The 14,056-nt window shown below is 38.2% G+C and overlaps 1 protein-coding gene across 2 annotated transcripts in view; it reads left to right on the top strand.

Moving 5' to 3' along the window:
• Positions 1–14,056, top strand: part of CCDC141 (coiled-coil domain containing 141) — a 238,239-nt gene that overhangs the window by 161,356 nt on the left and 62,827 nt on the right. For both annotated transcript variants that reach the window (XM_055289881.2, XM_055289880.2), the window contains exons 9-11: positions 10,111–10,252; positions 11,904–12,023; positions 13,675–13,866. In XM_055289881.2, coding sequence (XP_055145856.1) covers positions 10,111–10,252; positions 11,904–12,023; positions 13,675–13,866 — 454 coding nt within the window. The remainder of the gene's footprint in view (positions 1–10,110; positions 10,253–11,903; positions 12,024–13,674; positions 13,867–14,056) is intronic.

Here is a 14,056-nt window from a genome sequence, read left to right as displayed (position 1 = left end):
AATACCTGAGACTGGTAATACATAAAAGAAAGAAGTTTATCTAGCTCATGATTCTGGAGGCTGGAAGGCCAAGATTGGGTGGCCACATCTGGTCAGCCTCTGGTAAGAACCTCATGCTGCCTCATAACATGATGGAAAACTAGAAGGAAACCAGGTATGTGTGAAAAAAGGGAAAAACACAAGAGGCAGCCTCGCTTTATAACAACCTGCTGTAGTGGGAACTAATCTATTCCTGAGAGAACTAACCCAGTCTTATGAAACATACATTAATCCATCTTAATGACCACGTTATTTACCTCTTGAAGACACCACCTCCCAACACCAACTCATTGAGAACCAAGCCTCAGTATGAGTTTTGGTGAGGACAAACCATACTTAAATCATAGAAATGGCCAAACTTAGACTTACAGTGAGGTTGAAAGCCTCTGGCTTCCAGCCTTCCTCATCTCTCCCTAAGCATCATCCTTGAGAACCAAGTCTAAGGAAAAACCAAAGATGGCCTGCTACCAAGCATAATTTTGCATTTATTAAGACACAGGAATCTGTGGTGATTGGAAGTGCTGGGTCCAGGACCTTGTGTGAGGGTAAAGTTTTCCATAATGGGACAAAAATTAGGACCTCGTTTTTTTTCTCTCAGTTCAGTTACCAATTCAGAGCTCAAAAACATACAAAAACCCAGTAAGACCAGGCTACCTTGTGAAGTATTCATTTGCCTTTCCTGTTTGCTAAAATTAACTTATATAATTGACAAACTTGCTTCAGAGTTAACTCAATTTCTATACTTGCCTAAAGGACTGTATAAGGTTTCATTCTACCTCATCATGGTGGATTTAAGCTTATATGCCTCATCCTAACTGAATATTTTGCTTTGGTATAACTTTAATTAAGCATTATCTGTTTTGATCCAACACTTACTGCCTTCTTAATGTAGATCTTCGTATTTTCATATTTTACAGAGACATAAAACAGGAGTTAATTGGATTTTGCTTTCTTTTCCCACAATTTTCATTTGTGTTGGCTACTGCTACTTCCTTTGGTTGATATTGTGCATGGTTATGAACTTTTTGGAACAGAACATGATCCCTTTCTTCATTTGTTTGTTCAGAAATATTTATTGAGCATCTTTTGTAAATCAGATGTTCCCAAGCATCGAATGTGATAGGTAAAGTGTCCATCTTCATGGTGCTTATGCTATTCTGGTGGTAAGAAATAGCCAACAGATAAATCAGATACATAAGATGCTCTTACCCAGCAATGAGTACTATGAAAAAATATAAAAGGGAAATGAGATACAGTGACTGAGCAGGAGATCATTTTAGACATTGTAGTCAGAGAAGGACTCTCTAAGAACAAAGGGGGCTGCCCTGCAAGCAGCTGGGAGATGAGTGGACCAGGCAGAGCAGTAGTAAGGGTGCCACAGAGAGAAGGGTGGTGTGGCTGGAGGAGGGGGTGGCAGGGGGGCGAAGGGTGTCAGACAAGACTACAGAGTGAGGGCGGAGGTGCACTATGTTCAAAGACTCATTGGCAATAATGGCAAACACTTCTGTGCTCTAGACATAAATTAATTTAATCCTCAAAACCACCCTGTGAAATGGGTACTACTATTATCATTGTCCCTGTTTTGCAGATGAGGAAACTGGGGCACAGAGAAGTTTAATAACTTGCCCTATTGCCTGTTACACTGCAGTAAAAGGTGGTGTGAGTACTTAAAAGCTGATCTGAACTACTCTGTTAAGTTGCTAGCTTTTTGTCTTTCTACTCCTTTCATTCAGCTTTAATCAATAACAAGAAGCCGGCCGGGCGCGGTGGCTCACGCTTGTAATCCCAGCACTTTGGGAGGCCGAGGCGGGCGGATCACGAGGTCAGGAGATCGAGACCACGGTGAAACCCCGTCTCTACTAAAAATACAAAAAAATTAGCCGGGCGTAGTGGCGGGCGCCTGTAGTCCCAGCTACTCGGAGAGGCTGAGGCAGGAGAATGGCGTGAACCCGGGAGGCGGAGCTTGCAGTGAGCCGAGAGGGCGCCACTGCACTCCAGCCTGGGCGACAGAGCGAGACTCCGTCTCAAAAAAAAAAAAAAAAAAAAAAAAAAAAAAAAAAAAAAAAAAATAACAAGAAGCCTGGTGGCTAACTGAACATGGATCCTTTTTTAAAAATATATATTTTAGTGCACTTAAAATTTACTCTAGCTTCTAGCTTCAGCTCAAGTCCCAACTTCTCTGCAAAGTTTTTCTTTCTTTCAGTTTATTTAGGAAGTTATCAAATGTACATATGAGCATCTTATATGACATACCAGCACCAGGCCTCGGACTATCAAAGCCATATAAAACTGACCCCAAATCCCCAGAACCTGTCCCATGTCCAGTCAGGGAGCTGCACATCAAGGAAGCATGCTCCAGGCATGAGGGGACCATGAGTACAGTGGATATTGGGGTCACTTCTTCAGAGAAGGGAGACACAATCCTAAAATCTGAGATCAGGATAGGCCAAGTGAAAGGGTGAAATCTGAGAGGGCTCAGAACAGTTGCTGTATTTGGTAGGCTGAGATGGGTGAAGGGTCTACATCTTTGAGCCAAGATGAACTGAATCAATACCTACCACATAATAGTTTACTGAATTCCTTTTTATTTGTCACATCTATCTCATGGCTTCACTTTTCATTCTGTGCTGGGCTGAATCATTCTTTAGTTACTTCATTTGTGACGGTATCATGTCCTCATTCAGACCATGATATCAACCCAGGGCTGAAACCACCCAAGAAACCTCTTTTTTACCTTGGTATTACATTACACTAGTATTACATACTAGGTGACTTGATTTGAAATGTTAAGGGGCTGGCATGACATTGAAGGAAAGCCCTTAACATAGTGAAAATATTTACAAAGATCTTAACAAACAAAAACAATCTCCATTCTCCAACAAAACAAACACATTTCCTTTGCCTAGTAGATTTGTCTATGCCTGCATTTTATATGAACTGTACTAAGCATTTAAGAACTTAAAAATAACTGCTTTTAAAAGAGTTTGATGATGCATTTAGATGGTAAATGTCAGATAGTGAAATTTAGGAAATTACAAAGTTGAGTTCTTGTGACAGTCAACCCAGCCACTTTCCAAATATTTTCATGTCTATATTAAGCTGTTCTTTTTAGAGGCTGGGTAAATGTCATAACTGCAATCTTGGCTTGTTAACACTGTTAAGGATTTTATCATGCTAAAACTCTTAGTGTGGAAATTACCAAAAGCTCACACTTCCCATTAAATCCAGGATTAACTACACTAGGTTCTCATAAAGTATCTTTATCACTGCAATATGAATGTATTCATTTATAATGCCGATGATGTGAAGTGAAGTAGCAAAGATCCCAGAGTAGAAAGATCTGGACCCACAGAACCTCCAGAGGAAGGCTGACTAAAGAGGCAGAAGTCCCTGCCCTGGGTGATTGAGGAGTCCTCTCATATCACAGGGTTTAGGGAGAAGAGGACAAAGAAAAGAGACAGAAAGAGATGTGAGGGGACATATTTATGAACAAGATGCTCATCACAGTGCTATTTATAATAGTGCAAACCCGAAAACCACCTAAATATTTCCAGAAACTAGAGAAATGTTTGAATAGTTTAAGGGAAAGTACATAATGGAATATTCTAAGTCCGTATCAAATAGTTTTTTGAAGAATATTTTAAGACAGAGTATCCTCACAATATAACGGTAAGTAGGTACAAGTGGGACCCAAATTCTCTATAAGGCATAATACTAATGTGGGGTGGAGTAAGTGAGGAGGGCCAGGGGACTACCAAAAAGAAAGTCTTTTTGGAAGGAAATACATTAAAAGATATTTTTATGTTTTCCAAATAATCTCAAATGTGTGCATTTATCTGTTTAGCTCTTGCTGTGCCCTTTTAATCTCAGTACTATGTAGCAAATTATGAGAAAATTTCAGCAATTATCTTTTTAAATATTAGTTTTCTGCTATTACCTTTTTTTCTCTTCTCGTATACCTTCTATTAGAAGAATGTTGGAGCCTCTTGGTCTCTTTCCGGTCTCTTACCTGTCTTTGGTATTTTTTCACTATTTTAATTCTTTGTGTTGCATTCTCCATGGGTCCTCAGGCTATTTTCTCTTTTGTCCATTTTCCCTTTGTTTTCATTCATTGATTTCTTATTTTAGAAAATATAACGTTTTCATTTCTGTGATTTCTAATTTTTTTTGTATCTAATTTTGTTTTATTTCTGACTTTTTGTTTCAAAGTTTCTTGGTCTTTTAGTGTGGGTGTTGGGTTTTTTAAATATCTCTGATGATCTCAGGCATTTACTTTAAAGTCATTGTCAGATTGCTGTATTTATTTTCTTTACAGCTAGAGTACGTTTATCTCTTGGTTGTTGAACGTATCTTGGATTTGCTTTTCCTCATGTGTTTTGAGATTTTGGATTGCACTCTCATTTGGAGTGGGAGGGTTTTTTTCTTTGATTTTCTTTTGCTTGCTTGCTTCTCTCTTTGCTCTTTCATCCTTAGCAGCTTTGCGGTGACCACCTGGACTCATAGGACCTTCAGTCCAGCATCAAAATGTACTTCTGTTATTCGATCAGGGTCACACAAGCATCTGTGGAGATATTGTGGCTCTTGAAGATGCAGTCAGGAAACCAGAAGAGAGCTTGATGTGGTTCCTGATGGCTCTGCCATGTTTAATTCCATGGCCCCCATAGCAGTTGGCTGCAGCATTTTCAGCCTCCCCTAATGAGGGCGGAGAATTTCAGCTCTGCTACTGATTTCAGGAAGAATCCTAGCAATGGCACCCTTCACATAGGACATATATGTTGGTCTCTATGGCCTCATAGAAATGGAACTTCTGGCCATCTCTACATGCATCTGAACAAGAACCCAGGTGCCCTGTAGCTTCAGCCACACTTACTGCTTTCTGTTTCTACTTTGTTATCTATACATAAAACATTGTGTGTGTGTGTGTGTGTGTGTGAGAGAGAGAGAGAGAGAGAGAAATGTTTGGTGGGAGAAATTTTCAAAGTGTATAGCTTAAATAAGAATCAAATTTATTGTAGAAACATACGCATTTCACTTCTACAGTATAAATGGCACTTTTTCAAAGTAGGGATGAAAACTAGAGAGCAGCAGTTGTTTTCTCAAAAATAAAGACAACCATAAACATAAAAAGACACTCTTCGGGTTCCCATTAAAAGAAGCAGCAAGCTAAAGATAAGGAAGACTTTTTTCCATCTTCAAAGTATAATTTGTCCATAGACAAAAAGAAAAATATGGTAAGCTGATCCCTCCCAATGAGACAGAGTAAGCTGTCAAGTGCTTACCATCTGGTTCAGCTCCTAATCCAGATGGGCTGACGATAGTAATTTATGAAAGGTTTGAAAGCAACTTGCCATTCTTCAGAAATAATCATTAGAACACATTAACATTGGAATTTGCTTCCCTCCTCTAGCCCCAATTTACAACAAATGCAAAGATAGGGCAACTGCTTCCGTACAGTAAATAGAACAGTCTGTTGTTGAACCAGAAGTCAATACGTCTCTGCTCTTTGAGAAAAAAAAAAAAGCAATTATTTTTCTTCTCCCTCCACTCCCCTCTATTGGCTCAATGAATAAGGGAGAGAATGTTCTCATTTGGAATTTCTAACAAATGCCTGAAGAAGCTTTCACAATCTGTGATGCTTGGAAAAGTCAAAGTCAACCTCAGGAATAATCTGATGTACCGCATGTTCACACTACAGACAGGCATCCTCTAATCCATTCTTACAGAGACAGTCCAAAGGTCAATCAATATTTCCAATGCAAATCACCAAGCCACAGACTGTTAGAGTTAGAAGTCTAAGCCCATTGTTAGCCCCTCTCCCACCCAGTCAGGCTGCACATGGGCAGTGTTACTTCCAAATCAGAACAAAATGACAGGCCACCACGTTTTTGGTTCAACCAAGTTTCTGTTACCCACGGTCAGTTCTTGTCTCATCATTAATTTAATAGGACTGTAAAGTAATAGGACTCATTTCTGGGAGACTGATGAGATTCTATCAATTTATTTTCAGTTCATGTAAGAATTGCTGGCAAAGAGTGTGGTCATACCTTTCCTTTGATCAGATCACCTGCTATTCAGGTGCTGAGGAAATTGTCAATGTGCATGCTATGCAGGTTTTAAAATGTTTCAGAACTTTCAAAAGAAAAGCCTGGTATCATCGTATAAAATTTCTGATGGAAAAGGATGGAATCAGGGCTGAATGTAACCTGCAGATTAGGGTGTCACTAAGAAGGAATAGAAAAAGCCCTAGGACTGGGAATGTGATGGATATATTCCAATTGGGAATCAGAGAAAAGGAACTGGTTACCGCCCAATCAGACAGAAATGACCTAGTTATAAGGGCATAGAGAGAGGGAAATGGGAACTGGCTAGAGTAAACAAAATGAATGGAAACTTCTCTTCCCGAGAAAAGGATCTAAGCCACACGTGAGAGTGGAGTACACACAGGATGGGCAATGATGCACAGAATGACAAGGCAGTTCAGTCTGTCCCTCTAAGGCATTAAATAGAAGGAAGTATGGAGCCAAACTACACATGATAAATTTGGTTTAACGTAACTATAAATGCTAAAGCATACCAAAGAAGAAATTGGGCAGTCTTTGGATAGCCTAAAACTTCTACAAGTGGCCAAAAGTGCAAGTCATCATTGTTTAAAACTACTGGACACCGTTACTACGACATTTCAAATACGGTAACTGCGCATATGTTCTTCTCAATCTTTAAATCTGTGTTTTCTTCCCTTAAATAATGACCAGAGACTATTTTATTTTATTTGAAAATGGGCATTGATATTCTACTACTTATAAGGCTATGTGTTCAGTTCTACAAGGGATATAAGAATAAATAGGACACCATTTATTTCCCTCAAAGAGTTTACAACACAAAAGATACACATAATAAGGCATAAATCACCACAAAATGAGACCGATTCTCCAAGGTTACTGAAAAACAGAGAGATAGATCCTATATGATTGGTTGTAATTCACCTAAATTAAAATTGTAGGTTGCTATAAAGCAACGCTTTTATGGAAGGAATGCTTGGTTTGGTTTTGTTTACCTATTTTTTGTGCTGGAGAGACCTTCAAGAAACGTAGTAATTTGAACAAGCTACCATGACCCTCTAGTGGCCACTTTGAAAACTACAGCAGGCATTGCATTACCTAGAAAAGCCAGCCAGTTTCAAAAGAGCATGTCAGCCAGGCCATCTCTGTTTCTATGACAGCCAAGAACACTCAACTGAAGGCAAAGTGAAATTTTAGAGGAGAAAATACTCCCTACGCCACGTCATGTGTCATAGACCCAGAAAAAGCACTATGAGGTGGCAGAGTGTGAACTCTGAGATCAGATGTCAGCCATTTCAGAACTGGGCCAGTTACTGAGACTGTCTCTATTCCTCAGTCTACTCACCTGCGAAATGGGGATAACAATCCTACTCGGCTCATAGGGTTGTTATGAGGATTAGGAAAGAGACTACTTTTTAAGAATGGTGCCTTATCACAGTAAGAGCTCAATAGCTGTTTTTATTAGTTGTAGTTATGAAATTTTATGGTACAAACTAAACCAATGTAATCTGTTTTTCCTTAAATTTCCTGAAGGTAAGATGTATAACTAATCATGAATTTAATAAAATTATTAAGTATATTAAGTCTATTCAGGTAGCAAAGAGACTTGAAATTAAATCAAGTCTTTGCTACTTATTAGCTGTGCGTCTCTAGGGTAAGTTATGTCACCTGTGAAGGCTCAGTTTCATTGGCTAAAAATTGAAGTTGTTGCTACTTCTCTGACACTTCACAAATTTATTTTAAGGATTCTATCAAATATTGCATCTAATGCACTTAACAAAGTGGCATGTCTGTTGCAAGAATGTATTAAATAGCTATTATGACTGTATGCAAATTTATAAGAAGTGTGCATCTATGATCTATGTTTCCCATGACACTGTACAATTGAGTGATGCCATTTTAGAAAGAGAGTTCATTTTGTATTCAAATGGCCAAAGAGGAGGCTGGGCTCAGTGTGAGTGTTGAATTAGAGCATCATAATTAAGACAAAGTAGGGATTCAAAAGTGGGAAATTTGTGAGCAGGAGGGGATGCTAGAGCAAGTTCAGGTCAGAGTCAGAGAGTGGGTCTGAGTTCTGGTACTTCTGGTACCTGAGACATCATGGCTAGGACTTATAGATAACTGCAAGAAGCTGGCTAACAGTCTTATTCTTTGGAGAAGGCCAGGGAATAAAAAGAGTAATGTGAACAGGAATCAAGACGCTTGGCAGGAACTGGTTACTGAGATCTAGTTTCCCCTAGGGAAACTTTCAAAATTTGGACTCCCCTCCAAGCTACAGCTTCTTGGGGTCAGGGAGGCCTGTATTCTAAGTTTAGTTGGTAAAATAGCCCCTAACTGGAATAGACACCGAGGGCATTTGGGGTGGGACCACACAGGGCAACTCAGAGGTGGGAGTGGGCACCTTTTATCTTGGCTTTTCTTTCTGAATTGTATTAATCATTTCCAAATTCCTTTTATTTAATAATGGCATTTTCTGCCATTTTCAGATATATTTCTTCTCTACGTGTTTGCCCATTTCCTTTCACAACCTTTGTTCTCTGTACCTTCTTTCCACAATGCCCTTTATTCAATTTATTTTTCTCATTCCAGGTTTCCATATTCTGCAGAAAACTTGGAGCCTACAGTATATAGGAAAGCTGGGCTTTTAAATGCCTTTTGAGCATATAATATTTCAAAGTCTAAAGCCTAGTCAAAATACAATTCATATTACCAATACACTGCTTTTGTAGAATTATGGAATTTAGTGTTGTTAAGAACCATTTCTTAATGATAAATGAGAAGAATCCCCTGATGTCTTGATTATATTCTTCACTGTCTCTACGTATTAAAATGCAAAACTAAATGTTTAAAATGTAATATCTGTGAAACATTGTGTGCCAGGAATAAGATTACTCATAGTGGTTTCATATTTTCCTCCAATTAAACTTATCTGGGACTCCTGTGGTCCACAGGACGCACCTCAGTGTTCTCCAGCTGTATAGTGGCATCATCATCACTCCAGTGAGGTGACTTTACCTCTCAGTCATTTAGGATCTTGCCCTCATTTCATTACTAATTAAATTCATTTTTACAGAGTCATAAATTAATTATTTTGAGGTAAAATGACTGGAACCTGTACCTTGTTCTGAGCTCTTTTTAAACTCTGGGTAATTAAATTTAAGGGTTATCATGTTAATCTTTATTAATACAGTACGTGAAGGAAATGACTGAGGGGAAATGAAAGACATCAACTTCTTAAATAGTCTTAGGGATAGGTTGGAAAATTTAAGTGTTCATTCCATCAACAATATTAGGAAACTTGTTAAGATATCTTTGGACTAGAGCTAGGGTCCATCTCAAAGTTCATGCATTGTTTTAGAGGCATTTTCATTGTAGGAGCTCTCACGTCGCTTTTCTTTTTCTCATGAGGCCAGCACAGGTGAAAAAATGATAATGTGAGGCTTGGCTTCTTTTTTTTTTTTTTTTTTATCAACAAGTATATTTGATTTCTAATTGTTGGTGATAATTTGGTTTTCATCTAATGAATACAGCCTTGAGCATTTATAATCATTGAGAACAAGGACCTTAGTGTTATATAAATATTTTACCCTATTGGATTAGTAAATGCTTTGTTAATTGGCTGATCCACATTTCTATTCAAAGAGCATCTTTAGATAAATGAAGTTTTTAAATAACATCCTAAGGAAAAGTCGTGGCAAACATATTGTGGCTTTGCCATAAGGTTTTAAAAATATCCTACAGAAATATTAAAAAGTAAGCCTTTAGAAAAGAAGATTAGACCTTGTTGCAAAAACCCATAACTCATCTTTTCCCTCAGGACTGACTGACAAAACAAAAGAATATAATTTGTTTTTGCTTTCTGCTATGCCGAGATGATAGCTACTTAACTTCTATTATCCTAAAGCTGATGCCTTTTACCAACGCCTACCTAACATGAGAGCAGATCTGTTTTCAAATATTCTGTGTTCTATATTGGGGTTGAGTGAATTAACAGCTGGCTTGCTCTGTTCAGCTCTCAGGTGTCCGGCATCCATGAGATGATGGGGTGCATTAAGAGACGAGTGGACCATCTGACCGAACAGTGTTCAGCACACAAGGAATATGCTCTTAAGAAACAACAACTAACAGCCTCAGTGGAGGGTTACCTAAGGAAGGTAGTTTCATAAACTAAAACTTAAACATCTAAGTTGGTGATAATAGATGATATGGTAGGGCAGTATGTGGGCATGGCGGGAGGACAGGGGCATGTCTCCTTAGGCTGCCCTTATGTGCCACATTGGGTCCTTTAATTGAACTAAACAGAGTTGTAATTCACTATTGTTCATCAACCATCCCTGACCCAGGTGGCCTGTCTGCGCCTCTGGCCTGAAGGTATATACACAAAGGCAGTTCCCACTTTGCACAGTACTGTGTTAACTGAACCAAGTACAGATGGGAATGGAGGGGATCTTTCATTTGCATGGTTCTGAGCATGGTTCAAATATGTACAAGTTTCTGTTACCATGGTACCATACAACACCAGGACTATAGATAGGTAGATAGATTGATACATAGACACATCCCAAATATTATGAGTTTTAGGTTTTTCAAGGAATAAGTTGCCATTATTATATTTTATTGAACTAGACCAGTGCAAGGCAACACAGTCATTCTGCATATAAACATACATGTGAAAATCCTCTCTGCAGAGTGAACATGATGGCTTGGTATGGAAGAATTTTACTTCCTGTTTCCAAAGGGGAATAAAACTAAGGAGCTACAATTTGACTAAATAAAAAAATTATTTATCTTTAGCAAAAACTAGTAATATCTCCATGGCATTGATGCTAATGAATCTTGCTGCAGAGGCTGGGTCTCAAATTTTCAATGATGTTTTCATTTGATACAATGGACTTATATGCCTGAACTTACATGAATAGAATTAGTAGACTTCACTGGAGGGGACATTAAATATCAATGTCTGTATTTAAATTGCCTTCTCACCTTTAATCCAGAAACTTGGGGATTTTATCCTTGTTCTGGCACCTGGGTTTAGGGAGCGTCCAAATATGGTGGCAGCTGTGGTGCTGCATTGCCTGGAGCTTGAGACCCAAGCTAATTTGGTGGTGGTGGAACAGTAGGACCTCAGCTGTTGCTACTTGTCCTATTGCCAATTTGGAGCCAATTTGAGTCTGGGGAGTATGGACCAGAGTTAGAGCAAGAGGACAAATCATGTAACTTGAATGGAACAGAACCCTTCAAGGGTCATTTTAGTCAATGACTCATGTCCACCGAGGATCAAATCATAGTCCTCCAAGCTCATCAATTAAATGTCCTAAGTATCTCCCTGTGTTTTACTACAGCATGTCCAGGGTTTGGTGCTTGCCCAGAGTCCCTCTTCCCAAAATACTGCAATGCTCATGCTCTGGATCTTGCCTTTAAAACATGCCTGTAAATTGGGTCCTATTCAACTCACAGCTAAATTCATCTCTGTTGATGTGTTAGCAAGTGCATTATCCTTCATAGGTAATTTAGATAAGTTCTTAGAGGATGTGGATGATTGCTTATATCTCATAGCTGTTAATAAAAGAAATGTCTTTCAACATATAACCTTTGTTGGTGGGCCACAAGTATTACCTCCTATGAAGAGCAGTGTTATTAAAACATGAAATTCTGAATATTTAAAACTATATTAGATTAATATAGGTAAAATATATTTCAAGTATAACGAGAATCTATAAAATAATATTTATCTTCCTGACACATGTGCATACATATATGCAAAAATATATTACTAAGACTGCCATATATTATTCACTCCTAAAGGTGGAAATGTCAATTCAGAAAATCAGTCCAGTACTTTCTAATGCAATGGATGTCGGTTCTACCCTTTCTGAATCAGAGAAGATTTTGAATAAATATCTGGAACTAGATATGCAAGCTAAGGTAAATAAAATGCGAATGATTATTATGGCTATAATTTTGTAAATATAATTTTTAAAATATTTGATAGCTATAAACTTAATCCTAGCTCACTTGAGGTTTACAATTCTAAATTCGTATGTAGCACATAATGACTTAAAAACTCATATTCTTATGTGTCTAAATTATATATATATATATATATATATATGTGTGCATTTATTAGGGCATTTGTGCTCACTGAAAGTCAGCATTACAGCTGGGTATTAAACACTCATTTGGTTCCCTTTTCTTGCCTGGGCAGTTTCTCAAAAAAAGCCTCATTTTGGGGGTGACAGAGGAGGCAGGGACAGTGCTTCTCTGACTATTGGCAATTTTTTCTGCAAGAGCAAGTTACCAAAAAATTACCAGAAGCAACATGCATTATTGCAAGATTCCAATACCTAACATTCAGAGATAGAAAATGCCCCACCCCCACCACAGCACTTTCTCCAGCTCCCTCCTACCCCTTTCACTTGGCACTTGGCTCCAAACCTGCCCGAAGTTTCTGTCTGCTCCAGCAAAGTTCAAGGAACATGAGTCAAGTGCCCTCCTCTGGTTCTCCCAGGTCAGCAGGAAGAGCCCTGTGACTCCAGTTTTCAGCAGAAGAGCCTCCTTCATGGACTGTGTCCCCACCAGAAACTCACAAACACACCAATATTTTTGTTAAATGGGGTATTTTTTATTTATTATTTAGGATACTTAAAACTTATGTCTGAACTCCATTTCATTTTTTAATTGTAAACATTTTAGAAATGGGGAGGAGATTACAAGGGAAGAAATTCCCTGCTTCCTTCCTTCCCAGAGTGCTATCAGGAAGCAGGGCCTGTAAATTAGAATTACCTTCATTCGATGGAGTACTTGGGAAGCATATTAATCACAAGTAGGGAAGCAATCTCTCATTGCTGCAGAGCTTTTTTCTTTCATTTTGCTTGGTTTTTAGGTTGGTCTCACATGAAATTTTACATGGCTCTTTCTATGACATGCATAATTGTCATGCCTACAATTTCTATTCATCCATTTAATCAATGGTTGGAATTCACATAACAGAAATTACACTCAGAATATAGGAGAACATCCCTGAGCAATCAAAGTCACTGATTTTTTAGGTTATTTAGGCCTGATATGTAGTATTTTCCCTACCATCCCTTCTAGATAGAGATTTAAATAAGACTGCACTATTGATATATCATCTTTTTGTAAATTAAAAACTAATGAATAAGTTTTGTAAATTTGCCATCTCTTGTATAATAAAATCAGGAATTTGCTAGAGGTATTGTTAAATTTCAAATAGCTATCTCATGTATAATTAATTCATTTAAATTATTTAAAACATTTCTAGCCTTTCATACCAAGCAACCTTTCTTTTATTTGTGACACAGAAAATAGAGTGCTCAGAATAAGTATAGCTGATAGAACCAAGAATAATTTGAGATGATTTTCATTGTAAAGTGCGCTTTTTTTTATTTTATTTTATTTTTTTTAGAATTTTGGAAGTTGTGTCTTTCTTTATTGAGGAGATTCTTGGTATAAGTTCAATTAGTAATCATAATTGATGGATATGCAGAAGATAATGAAATGTGAATGTTCATGATTCCCCTGGCAGTTTCTGACCTCCAGTGCTTTGCTTTTACAGGAGACATCACATGAATTAGAAGCAGCTGCAAAAACCGTGATGGAGAAAAATGAATTTGTATCCGATGAAATGGTATCACTTTCCTCTAAAGCTAGATGGCTAGCAGAAGAATTAAACCTATTTGGCCAAAGCATTGACTACAGATCACAAGTCCTGCAAACTTACGTGGCATTTCTGAAGTCATCAGAGGAGGTACGGTACTATGTGTTAACCTTCTTCAGCAAGGTGGCTGCTGCCCATGTCCTTGCTTTCTGTGGGGATATATGCTTTGCCTTGGCGGGTAGTTCCATATCCTCTACCCCTGTGCATGGGCTCACTTACGGGCCCTGTATTCTTGTAAACCAAAGAGTGATTGCAGCAGTTCTCAATCTATAAAGGTTTA

This window comes from Symphalangus syndactylus, chromosome 8, assembly GCF_028878055.3.
Source record: "Symphalangus syndactylus isolate Jambi chromosome 8, NHGRI_mSymSyn1-v2.1_pri, whole genome shotgun sequence".
Lineage (NCBI taxonomy): Eukaryota > Metazoa > Chordata > Mammalia > Primates > Hylobatidae > Symphalangus > Symphalangus syndactylus.
The sequence above is the reverse complement of the archived record's forward strand: the minus strand, read 5'-3'. Positions and strand labels throughout refer to the sequence as shown.